We start from the raw sequence: 21,212 nt of genomic DNA, 5'->3' as shown, positions 1-21,212 counted from the left end.
AAAAAGTTCCAACAAGCGAGAACTTCATCTTGACGGTGCCGGGGAAGGGGGAAAAAAAAGATAAAGGAAGGAAGAACAAGAGTCGGCGAGAAGAAATGATGGATTATCAGATCCGATGCTCCGGGAGACAGATCGCGGCTGGAAAAAAGTGTCGAACAGTTGGTGTTGTTAGAGGATCAATAGGAGGCGTAGAAGCGGCCGGCGATCGACGACGAGCGAAGAATGGGACCGCTCGAAGCGGTGGTATCATCGCGTCCGCCCGGTCATTATGAAAACGAGGCTGTAAGGCGATCGCTGTCAATCGAGAGGATCGGCCAAGCGATGCGTTTAATTCGGCAAAAAACCGAGCCTCGAACACCGTACGAAACCGCAAATGTGCTTGGGAACCGGCGGCACGGCGCGCCGATCGCGCTCGGAGCGGTTCCGCGACGATTGGGTTCGCGTTACCTCGATTTCCGCGACGGCGACGGTCGTAAAGTCGATCATGGATTCATAGTAATCCGGTGGCGCGCCGACCGATTGATGTTCGCCGCCGATCCGCCGAAGGGACCCGGCTTAAAGCAACTAGTAAATACATACTTAATCGCGGAACGAGCTTTTACGAACGCTCGCCGGAGAACAGGTTTTTACGGTTTTACTGTTTTTAGTCGGGCCGCGATCGTTATTTCATTTTTGTCTGGTTGTCGTTCCGAGTCATCGACTCCGATCGCCAATGGGCCATAAATTAATTTTTCCGGACAACAGGGCCCGGCAAGTGCTGAAAATCGACTGCAAAAATTCCTGCGAAATCGAAGTCATTTGGTTAACCCTTTATCGCGGAACGTCCGAACTTGTGACAACGATACAGACCAGTAATTATAACATGTATTGTATAGTTTTATTGCAAAATATTTCGTAGTTGCAGATAAAAAAACACTTAAACTTGGAAAGAAAATAACACGCATTAACAAGCAATGATGATTACGGTAGAGTCTGTCGGATCCCGCAGTAGGCGAAACTGGTCCCAACTGATTCCAACTGAAATTAGAAAGTTAAAATTTATCATGGTGTATGATACTTTAACTCTATTACACCCTAAACAGTCTGATCAAATTCAGTTAACTCCGATATATTGCAATAGAAATGAATTTTGAAAACTAGCCAGAAATTAACATTGCCCATACCATAAACCATACCACACCATAATGTAAACTTTTCATCCAAAAACTGACTCGAGCACAGCTCGACAATAGAACAGAATAGATGTAACAAGTGGAAGCGAAACAGATGTACAATATACTTTCTCTATTGCACACTCCTCCCTTCCTTCCCAGCAGCCGTTTTCTAATTTTTGTTCTACATTCCTAAGCCATTCTACAACTTCGTCTTTCTAGCGACCCTGCAACACTGTTCCCACAGTCGGATCTGTCTTCTCCATCCCTTCGCAATCTCCTAACAGGTGTTTCGACGACCCTCTATCCCGTTCGCAAATCTCGCAGCTTCCCCTCGCCATCGGACACTGTAAACCTTCCCTGCCTTTTTCTTCTAAGAGCGTACTTCGCTCTTCCTGCTTGGCGTGGGCATTTGTATTTTACATTATACATACCCAGCCAGCGGGAATATAGTATTACGAAACTAAAACCACGAATCGATCAGAGAGTGGCACGAGTGCGCTAAACGCGATCGCGCGACTGCGTTTGCATATTTATTGCCGTGTAATAAGATGCGTAACCGAGCAAAAGCAAACGCTCGGTCTCCCATGTAATTACGATTTCCTATCGTTCGTTTATTCGCGCCCGATGGGCGATACGGATCGCTGGACGAGATATTGTTGCAGCGATGTACTCTGGTCCCGGTCGTTGATCATAGATCTGCTGGTACGCGAAACTAGCATTAGAACCACGCTCCGGGGAACAGGGGAACAGGCCGGACCGGACCGGTAACCTATCGCTTATCGATTCATTAGCGACTTCGTTTCGCGGTACGTCCCAATCAACAAAGCGCCGTAAGTAGGTTACCCCGCGAATTCTGCCGCTTGTAACCCCCCCACCCACCTTCCTCGTCTTCCCGTTCCGCGTACGCGGAGTAGGTTGTTCCGTCGAATAAAGACAACGGTCGCGACGGTGGGACTATCTTCGCGGACTATCTCGCGCGATAAATCGGCGTAACAGTCGGACGATAATCATCGCCGGGTCTACGCTAATCACGGATACCGAATATAACCGGTACGGGAATTGCCCAACGACGGTTGTTTCTTCGGAGCCATTCATCCTCGTTTATTATGTAGCGATCCCGCCGTTTGTTTTGCAATTATGTTGTACACGGTTTAATAGATTTATCGACGGCGTAAATCATCCGGTCTAATAACGGCTGAATGGACCGGACAACTTGCAGCGTGTTAAAGAAAATCGTATGATTTACGGAGTGGATAGTTGTTTCTGGGAATGACGAGACGCGGCTCTTCGTGCAGCCTCGACGAGAAACATCTTTTCCGTTTCTGGAACGCTTCGGCTGGCGACAAATTTCGGTGAACAATCGTTTGGAACGCTTCTACCGTCATGTTTGGGGATTTTGTTGAACTGATATGTACTCGAAAGGTGGCCCATATTTTTCGATGTCTTTTTTGCCAAATTTGAATTGATTACGCCGAGGATTAATGTGTAAATTGTCTTGTAATAGAACGTTCTATAGCATGCTGAAATCACGGTGTAACATATTTTTGAAATTTTCCGAATAACTTTAGCCGGATACGTATGTTCCGGAAACTCCTAAGACATCGCGGACAGGTGCACAGACGGATATTACAATATTCGAAAGTTCAGGAGCCTTGGACATTATAATAAGCGAAGTTCTTAATGCCTGGGGAACTAAACCATCTTTTGTAGTCGCCAAAGTGTTTTTTTAACATCTGAACCGTAACGAGCTTCTGAAAGTTCCGCCCCGAGTTCCGTGTACGTTCGCAACCGGACTGAGAGTTTTACATTCTCGATTCGCTCTTGGTGATTTTAACGCGAGTTTTACAACGTCGAGCGAGCTCAAGGGGCTCCGTGATTTTTGTCCATGATTCGAGACGTAATTCGGAGCGTGGACAAAATTACAGCGCTGATAGAATCTCGAACGGAGGGTCGGCATAGAAGCGGCACAGGCAAGAGTTTCGAGACTAATAATCTCGATCGCTCATAGTTAGCCGATCTTGAACGCAGCCGGGTATCCTGATTCCGCGGAACGGATCGAGTACGCGTACACTCGAAACCCCATAACCATGATTTCTCTCAGCAAATCAATTTTGCGCCGAGACCTCCTTGGGATTCGAACCGCAACCTGGCCGACGGTGTTCAGTTAATTTGCTCGCTAGACCATGCTGGTCGGATAAATTAAAATAGATCCGGCTGCGAGACCATACCGGCAGCCTGCCGGCTGTTAGGCCTTTTTCGATATTAAAACGTATTCTAACGATGGACATTTGTGTCTTTGCAGATAAGCGTATCTCATCGTGAGAGGCTGGGACCTCCAGGATGCCAGGGGTGTGGAGGTTGCTACGTATGATGATCTATATGGTGAGTAGTCGACCAATTAACCAGCCGGCTGCGCGAGCCTGACCGATTGAATCGTTCGTATCAGGAACTACATCAATCTCTGAGGAACAAATCATTTTCGAAAGCTGTTTTCGCTCGCTCAACTTCGATGTCTCGTTCAATATGAATTCATTCCAGTGTTCGACGAGCTAATCATAAAACAGTCGGAACTAGACTGCGGATCTTTATGCGATATAAAAATTGTCTGAAGCGATCGTAGAGAACAGAAGACTGGCAGAAATGTCATTCCTCGTTTAATAATTTTAATAAATTACAACTAGCAAATCGATATTCTTAAACTCATTTAATCTGTCTATTATCTTTAGTCGCATCTATTAGTTTTTGTTATAAATGCATAAAATCCGCTGTCTAGTCATAACTAACTTTCAGTCACCAGATTTTAAATTTTCAAACGAACATACGATATAGAAGATATAAAAACATACTTTATTTATAACGAATTTTTATCGTGAATATGAATCGTAATAGATTTTTAATGAAGATAAAAACTCTAATATATCTCTAATAGAAGCTTAAACACAGAAATTTTTAATTGTAACAGATTTTTAACATAAATTCAAATCGATTAACTATAAATTGGAGGATGCGATCACGGCCTCGAGGTTCACCTGGCAAAAATATGAAAGGGATTACGCATTCTGTAGGAAACGACTTAATAATTAATTCGTGTTCTCTCCATACGGTTCCGCGAATACCGGCGATCTCCAAAAAGGATTCGCTTACGTTGCATCAGATTACACCGGCTAATTATCATCCGGCCCGCGCTGGCCACCCAAATGTTATGAACCTGATGGGATCGAAGCGGCGTGGACACTATTGTGGCCGACACGTCGGTATACCTACGCCTACCATTATGTAAGGTACATAGACGGCGATACGAGCGCGTATAGACCCACATGGAAAATGTAATTCAATATTGACCTAACGGTTAGCCTATATAAAGCCTGCATGGGAAACGTCTATATAGAAATTTTAATTGCGATTCCAGCGAATAGGTATCGTACGCGGACCGGATAAAAGTAGTCGGCACTTCCTGGCCACTGACTTTACGCTCCAAGTGCAATAGTTGTTGGCTCTCAATGCACTCGCGATACATTGCCTTCTTTTTCTTTTTTTCGCGTACGCGAAGATACTTTCTGTACGACTTCGTTTGAATAATGGAAACGATCTTTTACGTTCTATCCGATAACTCATTTGTGCTCGATGGACCACTTAGTTAGTGTGCAAAGTGGTGTCTTGGATGAATCACTTTAGCCTGTCGTCGGCGCTGCAGCTGTTAATGGAACTTGAATTAGAATGGTAATTGCTAGGCTGCGGATCATTATGCGGAATAAAAAAATTTCGAACTCGATTGTAAGAGACAGAAATCGAAGAAAATCGTATTACTTCCTTTGATAATTTCGCGATCCATTCGAGAAAATACGAGAATGTTCTTAAATTCTTGCAATATCTTCAACGATTGATTCAGTCGATTTTATCGGACATGCATAAAATCTAGTAATTGCACATAGTCTAGTAATTGCATGTAGAATGAAAATATGCATTACTTTGTGTCTATAATAGATATAAATTACTATGCAGACTGCGGATTTTATGTATTTACGACGAAAATAAGTAGACCGAGTACAAAACAGTAAAAATATGAAAAGAACTTAAAAATACTGATACATTAGTTTCAACTCGATAAAATGATTAAAGAAAGAAAGAAATATCTATGTAGCTGCCATATCGTGCAATCAATGCAGAGAAATTTGTATTTTATAAAATAACATATTTATTATATTTTTACGATAAGTAATCTTTCAGTTAACAAACAAGTCTTTTCTTTGATACTAATGTTTGCAAAATGACGCGTGCAAATAAGAATTTGCATAAAGATCCGCAGTCTGGATATTATTGTATATCGTTTTAAAACAATAGAAAAATTGGATTTATTTAAACTTCAATTTCTGTTATAATAAAAGAAATTTAACTACAAATTTCTTATAGAAACATTTTTCTAACGTCAGGAACCGTAGAAGAAAAATCGATCCTCATTGAACTAGATTATGCATCAAACATTTATACAAAGGTGAAAACGAACACTATATCCTGATCTTTTGTTACGTATATAATCAAATTATACGTTTGCAATTATTAAAATAAAATATACAGTTCTGACGTGACAAAAAAGCGAGGAAAATGTTTAATGGTTTCGTCGAGCTGCTTTAAATTCCGATTAAACCTCGCGATGAAGATTTCTAGCAATAATCCGTTAAGTACGAATCTTGTTGCGTCATTTAAGTCGGATTAAAATTTTATTCTCTCTCTCTCTCTCTCTCTCTCTCTCTCTCTCTTGAATAAATAAATATTCCTTTTCATTCATGGAATTCTTACAATCGATGAAGTTCTAAACATTGTGACCGCGAACGTAATGGTACCGCAATGGGTTAAAGGAAAACACGAAATCGATGCTTACGACACGTCGGAGAAGTCGGTGGCACGCGATCGCAAGAATTTCTGAAATCCTGTAAAACGGCGTTAACCGACACTTAAAATGTCGGAACGCAAATCCGCAGCCATTACGCCACCCATTCACACGGCTCACGGCCGGTTCACTCTCTTATCTGGCAGGCCCTTCCTTTCGTCGGCCAATTAAGCCGTAGATCGTGCAGCGATTCGGCCACCAATTCCGATAATGGTAGCTATAATTTCAAGTATGTTTGCTGACGCCGCGTCCGCTCCTGGATCCTTTAATTAAAGGCTAACGGGCTTAGAGGAGTCAAACTCTAATAAGTAAAGGTACCGTTCAGAACGAGAAATCGCGAGAACAGAGAGAGAGAGAGAGAGAGAGAGAGAGAGCTGCAGCTCGGTTCTCGCGGCGCAGACCGGGACGGCATGCAAGCTGCATCGACGGTCGCTGCTGGTCGTGAAACGGCTCCCGACGAGAAATTCGTCATAGTTCGATGACAATGCGATGACGCAGCGGGAGACGCGGCGACTTACAAGCGGATATTGCCTACTCTAAGTACCGTTACGCGGGTCTTACGACCTTCTTTTCGCCGCCTCCCCTCTGCACCTGCTTCCTCGGAAAGTTATTCAGGACCCCTGCACAACCTATTGCCCCCACGACGTTATATTGCGACTGCGGAGCGAGACCTCTTATTGCGGTCTCCGCGCAGGAAACGCGTCGCGTCGCCCCTTCGCGTGCCTGCTCCTTGCGAATTTATGCGCTTCCGCGACCATATTGTTCGCGGCTGCCGGATTTATTCTTCGTTCCGAGAACGATCGTACCCTTCCGCGAGACGTGCGCCTCGGGAAAAAAAAACTTGCCCGCGGTCTTTGTGCAGCCGACGAATAACTGAACGACACAGTGCGATTCTCTTCAACTTTTAGATTAGAGATTGACCGACTTCCGAACTTGCCGCGGTTACGGCGAACTTCCTTCAGCTTCTCTCGTCTAACGAGTCCTTTAATTGACCGGCCGAACTTCTGTTTGATGCTGGCTTCTCTGATATTCTCGATGGAAATTAACGCTTTGCGATCGGCCGTGGTTTTCGACGTTTTTTAACGAGCTGCGAATAGGCAAATCGAGTCGTACATGGATAACACGAATTATTGACTAGTTTGCGAAGTCAATTTTTGTTGCAATATATTCGAATAAACTGAATTTTACTGAGGTGTTTAGAATGCAAAAATACCATACATTATGGTAAGTTTTCACTTTTTTGTTTCAGTTTTGTTTATTAAGTTGCTTCGATTTTGTGGGAATTTTTGTGGTTGATTTCTGGCATTTAACAGGTTGATCAATTTGATAATCGAGTAGATATTTATAGATTTATTTGTCGTTCTAGTAGAAATAAAAGAAATTCATTTTACAATGTAATAATTAGTATTTAATCAATGAATAGTAACGTTCAGTCTCACAACTGAGATTACAATTTCCCGCCTGCAGATTTTATTGAATACAGATTTTATGGATCTATAAAAATATCAGCAGATAAAATGCGAAGTAGCTGAAACATTAAAAAAATTTGAAAATATTATTGAACTAAAAAGATTTAGAAAAACGAAAGTATCTATTCTGCACAAAAATTGACAGTCTAATAGTAATGAACTATACATATACGTGTTATTTTTAACATTTTATATTACATTAAAGTTTTCCTTAATGAATTACATTTTATTCGTAGTCTTATATTTGAAACAAATGCGTCCAACGCATGCGTTGTGAAATAACAAATTTCATAGTATTTAAAACAGAAAGCGAATGAATTTTTATCCTAGATGTGTATGACTTTAAAAATATATATAATATGATTTTTATTCTTCCGAGTCACAGAACCAGATTTGATAAATATATATAATTGCCTAAATTCTATATGTAACAATGACTACCGTTATTGCGACTCTTTCAATTTCTTTCGTAACTCATTTTTTCGATTTCAAATGCTCTGTCATGAATTTGAAACGACATAATTAACTTTCCTTGTATCTTATCTTAGTTTTATGTCATTCTTTTCATCGTCGATTATGAACATAATGTATTTTCTCTATCTATGTAACAAAGGATTTTGACCAGTAATATTAACTGAATAATAATAATAGTAATAATTATTATTATAATTATTATAATAATTAAAATAGTAGTAATAATTATCATTATAATATAATAATAATAGCGACTAATAATAGTAATAATAATTATTATTATAATTGTAATAATAGTAATAATAATAATAATAATAATAATAATAATAATAATAATAATAATAATAATAATAATAATAATCGGTATAAAAGGAGGTAACAGAGTTACATTTTACAGCAAATCGAAAATATAAATGAACGATGAAGCCGAACCATTGAGCAGATTGCATAATACACGACAGGTGAACGGAAACCCGAGGATTTCCGCGAACCGTTCGGAGAAGTATCTTCGGAATTCGAAGTATCCTTATTATTCCATAGAAAATCCTCTGGCAATCAGTCGAGGAAAGAGGTACGAGCAAGAGACATCGGCGGATGCTGCAGGACCATTCATGCGAATCTTTGATCCTCAAATAATAATGCGCGACTTCGACGGAAAAGTAAAACGACGAGACGGTTTCTAATATGAGCAACCGGCGGAATCTTTATTGGTATCCGCTCGATAGAACGTGACACAAAGAAATAGAAGCTTGTCTTGAGCGGGGACGATGCATAAGCGAGGAGCACAGTGGAAGCTATTTCCGCGTGTCACGAAGAGTACAATCGAGCACAGAGACGGGCATTAGTATTCGAATGCCAGAAGAGCCACGATGGGAAACTCACCTACCGGCGTGCCTCACGTTCGAGTAACTCGGAATACTGATACATTCGCCGTTGTAACGCACTGCTGTGAAATCGTAAAGCCTTCTGTATCCAGCGAATTGCCCCGGTCTGGCCCATCTAATATAAATATCGTTCGCAATTCGTTTCACGTTCGGGGGGCACAAGCCCGGTTTTGATAAATAGCGAAGATGATATAGCCGCAATTTTCTGAATTTCAAGAATCACCTGCACTTTTTCTCCATCGACCGAATCTGGAGTTCTGCTAAATTTGCGGTAATAAGTAGAAGATGGATCTTCGTGCACAGTCATATTTGTGTCGGAATCGAACGTTAAGGAACAGAAGTTGAATGGAAATGTATATCTTTGAGGAAATTGAGGAGATGTAATTGGGTAATGGAACCGGTTACTGTGGCGTTACCAATTGCTGTATCTTTGGTTTGTTTACCGGCGTAACTAATTTTATATTTGTCGAATGAGACATAGATTTTTCAGTCAAAAATAGAGAAATTAAAAAAAATTAACTTCATATTCATCGAATAAGACATATTAAATTTTTTCAGTTAAAAATAGAGGAACTGAAAGAATCAACTTTATATTTATCGAATAAGACATACTAAATTTTTTCAGTTAAAAATAGAGGAACTGAAAGAATCAACTTTATATTTATCGAATAAGACATAGATATAAAGTTAATTGTGCCTGAGAGCAAACCAAAGGCACAGCAATTGGTCACTCCACAGTAACTAGATTCTACTACCCTAATATTTTGAAATTCTCACAACGTCTTCGCATCGATTGGTATTTCAGCTAATGTTTAAAAATGTTTCCAACCTAAATATTTCTTAAATATGTAATTCGATTAATGAAAACTAGAAGAAGCTTTTTTTCTAACGACGTGTCAACGTAGACGTTTCAACTTAGACAAAGGTAAAAATCAGGCTGCTTTCCATGACAAATCCATCCGAATAAGCAGCCGTGATATCAAAGAGAAAATGATTTATTATCACAAAGTGATGTTCGCGAAGGCAGATTATCGAGCCTCCGCAAAACATGTTATTTAATTCCATGCTGAGTATCTTACAACTGCTGGTAGAAACAAGCAAATGAGCATTTTAGCACGTAGCACACTTTAAACATATTAACTCTTTCACGGTTTAGTCTGGCAGCGGCTCGGACAAGGCGTCACGTCACGTGCTATGTACTTACGCATTTTTGCAGCAGCAGCCGCATTAATACACGCGAATGAGCCTGTGAAAGATTTATACATGAACGAGCAAACTCCGTGACGTGCTACTCTATTTTCTTGTTAGCACTTTTCGCGTTGCCCCTACGGGGAAACGTATTCTTTCTCGTGGATTCGCTCGTAACGAACGGTCAAAGTTCGCTAAAAGCCAAAAAAGCCAACGATGAAGAAAATCGACAGGCATGCCTTTCATTTATGTCAATGGTTCGTGAGACGGTGAGGAACCGTATGAAAATTGTTCTGACCTCGTTAAATGAACCAACCCCTTCGGGCAGATTCTATAGACAGGTATAATTTGAGTTTCACCATCAACATTTACTTTGCTGCACCGCCGGCAATCGTCATAAATAACCAGATATCATTCCCAACACGCTAAAGAGAAGATCAATCGACGTTGTTATATTATCCAACGTCAATGGCGCCGCGAAGGCGGGGGAAGCATCGTTTAGAACTTCGGTGCTAAAAGCATTGTTTCCACGGATCCATCAACGAGAGCCGCAACGCAACAGACACATGTTTTACCAAGATACCTACATCGTCGCTACGTTTCACAGTGCGTGCTCGAGGAACGTTTGCTTCGCTATCGGAACATATCGCGCGTGGGTTTGATTCTATTCGATCGTCGAGAAGGCGCGAAGCGGCGCTGAAAGAAAAGCGGCAGGAAAGGCTGAAACGACAGCCTAAAATACTGATTTGCCTACGATCAGGACCGTGGATCGGCTGAAACCGTTGGCCGCCGCCGACTGGTCGATACCCGATACCGGGCACGAAGGCATGAATCGAGTCGCGGCAAAGACGATGTCCGAGGAAAAACAAGGCTCGGTCCGCGACAGCACGTACCTGGACGCACACACGCGCGACCGCAGCCCCGGTGCGTATGCCAGGTGCGTAATCATTTCTAATGAAACGTTGTCATTTAACAGTGCGATTGTAAGAGCGCAGAAACTTGTTTTCACTTGCGCGAAAAACGGCGACCGTTAATGCAGCGGTAAAGACGCCTCTCCCGTTACAGCATTGCGCGAGCACCGGCGTACACGCGGGGAACACCTTCCATCAGCGACGCGCTCGCTAGCGAGCTAACGCGTACGTGTCGCGGATTTTCTGCGGCTCTACCCGGCCGGCCATTCTTCTCTGTGCGAGTACGCGGGTTCGAGGTAATACGCCCAAAGACGTACCGAAGAATGCACGCAGAGCAGAGACATTTCTAGAAATCCACGGGACAAACACGCCTAATCTCCCACGGCCTGTACCGGCTCCCCCGGACTTTCCTGCCAGCCGAGGTTCTAGGATCGCTCCGCCACCGGGTATCGCAGCCCGTGACACCGTGTCGCCGGCGAAAAAACCGCCGCCACCGTAACGAGAATGTTACACCGACTTCGAAATTCCGGCTGTTCCTGGAAGCCGCGATCCTCGGCTAAGACCGACCCCGACCTGCCCTAATCACTGGTTTCTCGGCACGGAAATGCCAGAAATCGTTAAATCGATCGACGCGGTTCGTTCCAGGTGAACTCTGATGCAACGAGATGCAGCGATGTACTCCCTAACTGACGCTCAGATTGCGCAGAAAAATGGACAATTTGGGAAGAGAAGATACGATTATTCGTGCCTTGGGTCTCGTTTTTATTGTTTAGTTGTTGACAATTCGTAATTATAAAAACGAACGGCAAGACTCGAATAAACGTATCTCCTGTTCCCAAATTGTCCATTTCTGTGGACAATCTGAGCGTCGGTTAGGGAGACATTGCTGTACATCTAATTCTGTTTGGTATGTTCTAGAAGAAACTGTCTAAAAAAATAGCGAGTAAGAAAATCCATCGTGTACACATATAAGAAACTAATACCGCTCTAAATATTAGGTCTACCGGAAAGTTCTGTCCGTTTTTGAATTGAAATATAACACAATTTTCATACATTTAATAATATTTATTGTAGAATATACTTTCCATCGTTACTTATGACTTCTTGCCAGCGTGATGGCAACTTGTAAATGTCATTTTTTAAAAATGATTTATTTTTAGAGGCGAAGAACTCGACTAGTGCTTGGTTGACATCAGCTTCAGTTTTGAATTTTTTTCGTGTAAAAAGTTTTGCAAAGAGAGAAACAGGTGGTAATCGGAGGGTGCTAGGTCTAGGGAGTATGGTGGATGTGACAGAATTTCCCAGCCTAGCTCTGCGATTTTCTGACGAGTCGCACAAAGCAGCATGTGGTCTGGCATTATCATCGGTAGCCATGTTTTCACGATCGCGTCTCGTTTAATAATGACATGAGACATCTTTGTTTCAGTTTATTTAGGAGAGTACATGCGTGTAAATGCAACGATAATGAGAGATAGTCATATATGTCTCAAATCAACGTGTGCATATGGATTGAAACTTGAGTGACGCTATCGAACAGAACTTTCCGGTAGACCTAATATATCTAGGAAATTACGGTCAATGGAAATGATTGTTCTTGAAACTTGGATCGAATAACTTTCTCGAGCGTGCTAAATCGAATGAGATCGTGTAAAAAGGAAATTGAGTTAATTTTTCTAGAATCGATGTAACTATAATAAATAAATAAATATCGTGAATTATTAGTACGCGTGGAAACAAATATGCAATCAAAATAGTTAATGCAACCGCTAGAAAAACGAAGTTATTACTTCATTAATATCTTAATTGTATAAAATCTGTTTTGTTTTATTCTCTCTGCTGTTGATTAACCCTCGAACGGCGGATCATTTTTGCAATTGCACTATTCACGATGTTTGTAACAATTTTGAGTTTCATTCAGCAATTCTTCAAAATATATTTTTGACGGTACAGTAATGTCTCTCTAATCAACGCTCTGATTGTCCACAAAAATGGACAATTTTGGAAAAGGAGATACGATTGTTTAAGCCTTGTCCTTCGTTTTTTATGGTTATCGATCGTCAACGACTATAAAAACGAGTTGCAAGGCTCGAATAATCGCATCTCCTCTTCCAAAATTGTCCACAAATTTTGTGCACAATCTGAGCGTCAGTAAGGGAGACATTACTGTATTTCTCACAGACTTATTGGCCTTTCTGTTGTTCCCAATAGTAACATCGATTTATCTTATTCGATTGCCGAGAATTGAATAGTTAAGATATAAATACTCTGGGTCAAATTTGTCCACCTGTCCACCATCGCCACCTTGCAAGGACTAGGATAAAGCGATTAAGTTTTGCTAGGAAATATATAGTCTCCTCGATTACTTTGAATGGATACACACGTCGAAGGTAAGGTATTCCTTCGATGTTATTGCTACACCGTTAGCCGTCCTTCGCTGGCATTGCCACACTGTTAGTCGTCCTTCGAAGATATTGCTGCACTGTTGATCGTCCTACGAATCTATTGCCACACTGTTAGTCGTTCTCCGAAGATATTGCTCCATTGAACGAAAACGAAACATTTTACGATAATGGAGCCTCGCTAACAAACGCCTAAAGGTGTTTGAACGTCGACGAGTGAAGGATCGAAGGATCGAAAAATGACCGGACATTTTTACAATCCCGTTCGATCGTAAAGCTGTAACCGTGTAATACATCGTTGGTACAACTATATTGCCGCGAGGATTTACAATAAGTGAAATGAGACAGTTATGGTCGCTGCGCTAGAGTATAAAGATATGCGGAATAGCTTTGTTGGGAATATACAACCGCAGAAAGGTCTTCGCGTTCAGTGATTTCGTAGCTGTTACGTGATTTGCATCTTGTTCCTTTTCTGTTGGTTGGCAACGGGCCCCCTTGAAAGACTGTCAGTTCGTTGTTGCGTTTTTTTTTTTTTTAATGTTTCGACGGATCGTAGCGTGCACGTTCGCACTGCCTCCGCGGCGCAGCGCACGACGGACTCATCCCGTGGATGATCTACATGGTAGTGGTGGCTCTTGTAGTGGGTGTATACACGATAATAACTTCGAGATTCACGACAGGGAACCTCCTATGCATTGAACGGTACGTGTAATTAACGATACCGCATCTATTACAGCACTTGTTACCTATCCCTCGGTGGCGTGCTTAAGATGTCTCGGATTCTTGCGGAGATAGATTCATAAAATACGGATCGGGTTAACGCGATGGAACAGAACCTAACTGCGTTCTCAATGTATCATTCGCAACCGAACGGCGTGCGATTATTTTCGGAATTTACGTCCGACTCGGATCGTTAAACATTTATTGACAGATACGAATTATTTGTTGAAGATCCAACAGCGGATACTTCTCTTGCGACTGTTTCAATATTTTCCAATCAAATGCAATAATCGATGCATACTTCAGGTTCGACGGCATTAACCATTTGAGCGCTGACTGAAATGAAAAAGTATAATAGAAGAAATATCTATATTATTTGTATAATTTTTATAGCTTTATACTACGTCCGTATCAGACGAATTACCTGTATTTTGTTCGTGTCATAAATTATACAAAGTTCACGATAAATCAAGCTTTTCTGATATTTAAAGAAAAAAGTTTCAATTTAACGAAAGCACAATGCCGGAGCGAATATTTATTTTCAAGGCAGCAGGTGTTTGAACAAATTACGTCGAGTCTCATTTGCAGCTCTCATACATCAAACCGCATTATACATCAAAACGCTACAAATTCGCCCGATAATTGCCTCTCTAGATTTATGACGCGGTACTTTCTTCCATTTAATTATATTTATCGCGTAAAATCGTTTGCCACACCGTAACGAGAACGCAAATGCCCGCTTATCTATATTCACATTCAAAGCATCCGGTTAAGAAATATGTGCACGTCGGTAATTCTGCCGCCTACTAATTACTATATTCAGTCAGAATATAATATACGTCGTTCGTACAGTACGGCTGGCCCATAGACAGAAAGAAGATTTACAATCAGGATACACCTCCACCGTGAGCACTGTCCCGATTATCAGAGCGTCACTAACCTCGTAAAATTTTTATAACGATTATACAGATCTAGGTAACTATACCGAAGCATCCACCATCCTGTTATATTATCAGATTCGTTCGACGCCGGGGCACGCCGCGCCGTAAAACTTTTAGATTCTATCCTTTAATCGCGCGACCTAACCGACGACTATGATCGCGCCTTAATCTTCGACGATCTCGCCCGTCTTATAGATTCGAGTTATGCAGCCGATCGATTTATAGCACGAAATACCGAGGCATTGCTATCCAGATTGAATATAAAGTTGTCCGTTATTCAGGTTTTTTAATACGAACAATATATGAAGAGATACGGAGAGATACGGGCGAATGAAGACGCAAAGTAACTTTCGCAAAGTAAAATCCTTTATCAAAGGAATATTCTAAATTCCATCGAGTCGGATACATTTTTCAATTAGCAACATTTCAGCGGGAAAGGGCGGAATAAGTGCATTGTTATTTTCAGAAAAATTAATGTAATAAAAATAAATCTAATTGTTATAACCTCTTTAGAATCCTTATCCAGATACGATAAAATCAAAGTTCCTTATTTGCTTAATGTGTAACCGACAAAAGTATCGTTAATACGCTGCGTTTTACGATCGAGAATACAATACGCGTGAAAATCCTTCGGAATTTAAAGCTCTTCATTAAAGCACCGTTCAAATCACTCGGGAAAGTTTACACCATAAAGCGATAGCCCAGATATTTCTGCGACCCCGGCTCGCGGTATTCCACATACACTTCCCGAACCATCAATTTAGTAGGTCAGTCGCATGCTGATACCCATCCATCTCGCGATTTCACGCTCGATAGTTTAATGAAATCACGCCGGGACGCGGCGCGGCGGATACCTACTCCGGACAGACACAGACATAAACCACGAAGAATTTCTAAACTCGTAATAAATTTTGACAGAATGGTCTGACCGGCGTTGACGGCCGCTATAACGGGTGATTTACACGCGTAACTTTTCGTACGCTCGGCCGAAGGATATCCATAGAAGATAGAGCCGCGAGTCGCGTGTTCGGTCCCTGTCCGCGGAACAGGGGCCAACGTGGAATATATTGGGGGTCGTTAAATCCACGGTGGAAAAAGAAAACAAGGGAACAGAAAGAGAACAAACGAGCGAGCAACAAAAATGGTAACAAAAAAAGCAAGCAAAATGTATCCGTTGAATGCGCAGGTGGTTGGCTTGAAGAGAGTCGGTAGCAGCAGCGACATTTGGCCGCTGGAGAGGCCAGAAGGGATGCCGGCCATACAATCTCTCGAAGTGATGTGCGGAAAGGATCACATGGACGTGCATCTATCGTTCTCCCAACCCTTCGAGGGCATAGTCTCGTCCAAGGGCCAGCACGCTGATCCCCGATGCGTCTACGTTCCGCCTTCGACCGGGCAGACTTTCTTCTCCTTTCGAATAGCCTACGCGAGGTAAGACCGTGGGATTCCCATTGATTCGCCGGACCGTATCTATCTAGCGAAACATCTTTATGGCCAGGATCTGTATAGCCTGACTCGCCGCGCCGCGAGAGGATTTAAGGCGCGTGGAATCGTTCATGCCCGGGATCGATCGCGTCTCGCCATTTATCGCCGAGTCTACGGCCGTTCGCGGCTCGTGATGTCAGATAACACGCGATTCGATAAGGGCTTCGGCTTAACTAGAAATTATTTCACTATCGAGTAATTGCTTTCAATTAATCAGGACGATGAAGTCGTTCGCGGTTCGCGACGTTTGCGAGGCAATTCATTATCGCTGTTAGATACCGTCAATTAAAAGCCGATTCTTCCGTTTATCTCGGTGTCTCTGATACCGAACTTCTCGCTTTGGGCCGCGATTTAATTAATTTCAATGGAAACTGTATGCTTTACAACTGGATGCGGATGTTTATGCAAAATAAAGATTGTCCGCATCAATTGCAAAAGATAAAAGTGTTGGGAGGAATGTATTTCTCTCTCTCTCTATCTAACCCCTTGAGGTACCAGTTTGTACCATTCAACCTTGACTGAGTTCAAAGAACGGAATAACATTTGTACTTGTCAGATTACTACTAAAAATCTCTGTCACCGGTCGGACTCGTTGAAATACATCAAGGGGTTATTAATAAATTGAGAGTAATATGTAGACTGCGGATCTTCGTGCGTGATAAAAATTTTCCAAGACGATCGTGACACACAGAAATGAAGTAAAAAATAAATTGTTTCCGTTAATCATTTTTGCAATTTAAACAGAATGTAGCAATTCATTAAATTCGTCTAATATAGCCTTCACGATTTTATATTCCGGCTACTTATATTTGCATAAAATCCGTTGTCCAGTTATATAACAATATTCTAAAATTCTTCTGCCTTCAATGTTCTGTGCTTCAATTATCCACTTTTGCCATAAATGCACAAAATCCGCAGTCCGTTGATGACTTATGTAGTATCTTCTAAAATTCTTCTGCCTTCAATGTTCTGTGCTTCAATTATCCACTATTGCCATAAATGCACAAAATCCGCAGTCCGTTGTTGACTCATGTAGTTTAACCCTTTGCACTCGAGTGGCGACTCTGAGACACCACTCGAGGTCGTTACACGATGTTCCATTTTTACATTGTCAAATCTGTTTATTTTCAAAGAACTGTTCAAAGTACAACTGTTACACAGACTCGATTTCAAATGTATAAATTGCACTAATAAGTCATATATAAAATGAAAATACCCTAGGTCAGGTTGGCAGGGTTAAATTATGTCAAGGTTTTACATCAAAATGTACTATTTCACGAAAATGTCGAAATATGATTCCCAGGACATTTCTTAGCCGTTTTTTGGTGCACTGTGTGCATTGGTGTACCGTGGATCTTACCCCCAAGATCAATGTTTTCCGAAGCAATTGCGGATACACGTAGATTCGCACGGGAAATCGTTCTCCCTTCCGGCGTTCCTCAATGCTGATTTACTGTTTTCGATTCGCAAATACGCGAGGTGCGGGAAATCCGCAGCGTACGGACACGCTACGCGAGAAACTAAACTGCGTTTGCCCGTAGATGCGGTACCAAGCCGGACATGCACGGTCAGTTCTACGAGAACACCGTTGTCGTGCAGTATGACAAAGACCTGCTGGAGGTCTGGGACGAAGCCAAGCGGTTGCGATGCGAGTGGTTCAACGATTACGAGAAAACAGCCTCGAAACCGCCGATGGTGATCGCGGATCTCGACGTCATACAATTGGATTTTAGAGGTACGAATTCTCCCTGCCCGGAGCCATTCTCGTCCGTTAAACGAGATATACGTAGACCGAAACGCTTCTGAAACAAAAGAGCGCGGGAGGAGATCGCGACCTCGCGTTCGCGCGACAAGTAAAAAGCTGCGCGAACGAATGAATCGAGGCACCGGCGTGGATGGATCAAGGTTGTAGAGTCGCGATCGTAAAGAGTTTTCGGGCCCGCAAAGGCGGCATTGTGAATCGAACGGCGCGCATTATTTCGATCGCGAGGCAGTCGAGGGAGTTGAATGAACGCTGCGGCGGTTTACGTCAGCCACATTTTACCGTGTACGAGTCCACGGACACGTAGCGGATAGGAGGAACGATGATCCCCGGCGCAAAGAGTTTAATACGAGGTAAATGATGGTACCGTACACGGTAACTCGTGCACTCGTGGTTGACCACAGGTGGAACCGCAGCCACGCCACTTAATTTCAATTTATGCAACACGTATAAATTGCACCTGGCGCGCCGCGCCTAGAAAGCGGCCCGCCGACCCGGCCGCCGATCCTACCTTTAGGGCGCGAATACGAGAGACCGTGCTATTCTGTCGATATTGCAGGTGACAACGTGGATTGCTGGATGGAAATTCAACACGGCAAAGGACCATGGGCGCCGCCGGTTTCCGGAATAGTACCATTGGGCTCGACGCTCACCCTGGTCGTCGCCATTAACGATTACCGAGGTAAACGAGCACACTTTCGAACGATGCCACCGATGGCACCGCCGTTTCTCTGCATGCACGGTCCGGCAACGAGCAGGGCACTAAGTACGTTTCCTCGTTAACTCGGTGCAGGGGAATTCGACATGCGTGTCAAGTCGTGCGTGGCCTCCGACGGCGGCGGACACACGATACAGCTCAGCGACGAGTTCGGATGCGTGCTCAGGCCGAAGATGATCAGCCGATTCCTGAAGGCGAGGGGCTCCGACGATCGGGCGACAGTCATCACTTACGCCTTCTTCCACGCGTTCAAGTTCCCGGACGCGTTGAGCGTGCACATCAAGTGCAAGGTAAACCGTCGACTAATACGCAATGGATCGGAGGCTCGATCGAGCTGCGATTTATTATTGCGGACAGCCAGCGGTGTGTTCGCGGACCTGTTAACCCTCGTTTCACGCACTTCATTTGCCAATTAAAACGCAGCGCTGTGACATGTTTTATGGCAGGTATCGGCGGTTTTCTTCGGGAGCAGGTAAACGAAGAAAGATTCTTAGCACAACGGCAGACGCGTTTAAGAGGCTGACCACCGTCTTCCGGGTGGTCCAATTAAAAGTTGAATAATCGGATCGTTAACAGACGTCTACGATGAAGCAGCTCCATTTGTCAATTTCAAGCATTCCGGTGGAAAGATGATCGATCGTTCAATTTGTGATTTCGGTGGTATTCTGTGAAATCTGTTTGACGAAGAAAAAACCGACGAAACTCGTAATCGGCGAAGATCGTAATCTGTCAGAGAAAAAAAAAATTGAGCTCGTTTCGTTTCTTAGTAATCCCGCGAACGCGTTCGAGGCTCGAAATGTCTTCCAGATGGCCGAATTAAAAATCAAACATTCAGATGCTTAACAGATGTCTAAACATATTATAACACGTACGATAAGAGGCATGCTTCGTAAAAATTTCATTTACACATGTCGTAAGTTCGCCCGCGTCAGAGAACAAAAAATATGTGATCGATTGATTATGTAAATTCGTATTTCGAGGGACGAAAGAAACGATGACTATGAGAAACAAGCGGGATCTAAAGTTGTTTTGATCAATGTCAAGGTGGAGATCTGTCGTCGCGGCTGTTTGGATCATTGTCAACTCAGTGGGTCTGTTGGCCATTACATTCAAGAGCGGAAGGATCAGATACGACCGCAATACTCGCAGACCACAGCACCGCCCACCATTCACGATGACGACAATAACAGCGCCGAGAAGGACAACGAGAACGCAGGAGGTGGAGCCGAGCAGCCTGATGGCTCCCTTTACGACGATATCATTCAAGATGGTGACGAGATGACCTCTATAGGAGGTCACTTCTTGGGGGTCGAGAAGTCAGCACCGAAGGCACAGGCGCAGACGAGCAACCGGCTACCGGCGCCAGTCGTTGAGACGCCTGATGAGGAGATACATCCGGACGATGATGATCTCTCGAGACCGTTCTTAGTAAATATCCTTCATGCTTCTCATTTCTTTCTCTTAGAAGTTTGCATTGGTCGGACGGTTTTCAAAAAGATCATTCTTTCATATATCAGAAGCCTGTTAATCGCGTTTCCAATGACTGCTTAGAAATCTTTTTCTAAGTAATAATCCGAAATGAAATTGATTAGAACAATTCCCAGTTTTATGGAATTTTATAGGATATATTTATAAATTTTACAACATTTTTTATACCTCAAGATTGAACGATTCAGAATTCAAGTATACATTTTTCTTCGTTATATGCATGTTAAATGCTTGTCCAGCTTCGCTTTTAAACAAATTCATCGTGTCATCGGTATTCGAACTTAAATTATACAATTAATACATCGACAACAATGTCGCAATATATTTTTAATTCTTCTACTAATAACGAATATAATAAATAACGAGAAAAGAGTTTCGAACTCTACGATACATCACTAGACAATCTATAACTTTTTTCTTTTTACGAATATCACCGCAAAATTTTTAGAGCGCAGACTTAAAACATTGTTAATTCGATGTGTAAGCAAAAGACAAATTCAGTGTTTCGTTCTGTTCCATCAATCTCGAAAATTCCCACAATATCAAAGTCATTTAACCGATGAAACCAAAGCTGGATAGTTAAAATAGTAATTACGTGTCAATTTAATTCTTTCGTATTCTAAAAATCCTAGTAACATTCAGTTTGTTCCAATGCTCAGTACTCTCTCGCAATAATTCGGTATGTGTAGTAGAAGAATATATTTCCACGAAGTCAAGTAGAGTGAAACAAA

At 42.4% G+C, this 21,212-nt stretch overlaps 1 protein-coding gene across 3 annotated transcripts in view; it reads left to right on the top strand.

Moving 5' to 3' along the window:
* m (zona pellucida domain-containing protein miniature) overlaps positions 1 to 21,212 on the top strand; it is an 87,146-nt gene that overhangs the window by 62,213 nt on the left and 3,721 nt on the right. For all 3 annotated transcript variants that reach the window (XM_033468886.2, XM_076526527.1, XM_033468885.2), the window contains 6 exons: positions 3,457 to 3,536; positions 16,215 to 16,459; positions 18,055 to 18,248; positions 18,835 to 18,957; positions 19,069 to 19,283; positions 20,038 to 20,421. In XM_033468886.2, coding sequence (XP_033324777.1) covers positions 3,495 to 3,536; positions 16,215 to 16,459; positions 18,055 to 18,248; positions 18,835 to 18,957; positions 19,069 to 19,283; positions 20,038 to 20,421 — 1,203 coding nt within the window. In that variant the 5' untranslated portion in view covers positions 3,457 to 3,494. The remainder of the gene's footprint in view (positions 1 to 3,456; positions 3,537 to 16,214; positions 16,460 to 18,054; positions 18,249 to 18,834; positions 18,958 to 19,068; positions 19,284 to 20,037; positions 20,422 to 21,212) is intronic.

The sequence above is a fragment of the Megalopta genalis genome, chromosome 15 (assembly GCF_051020955.1).
Source record: "Megalopta genalis isolate 19385.01 chromosome 15, iyMegGena1_principal, whole genome shotgun sequence".
In the NCBI taxonomy this organism is placed as follows: domain Eukaryota; kingdom Metazoa; phylum Arthropoda; class Insecta; order Hymenoptera; family Halictidae; genus Megalopta; species Megalopta genalis.
Note: the sequence above shows the minus strand (reverse complement) of the source record. Positions and strands in the feature narration are given on the sequence as shown.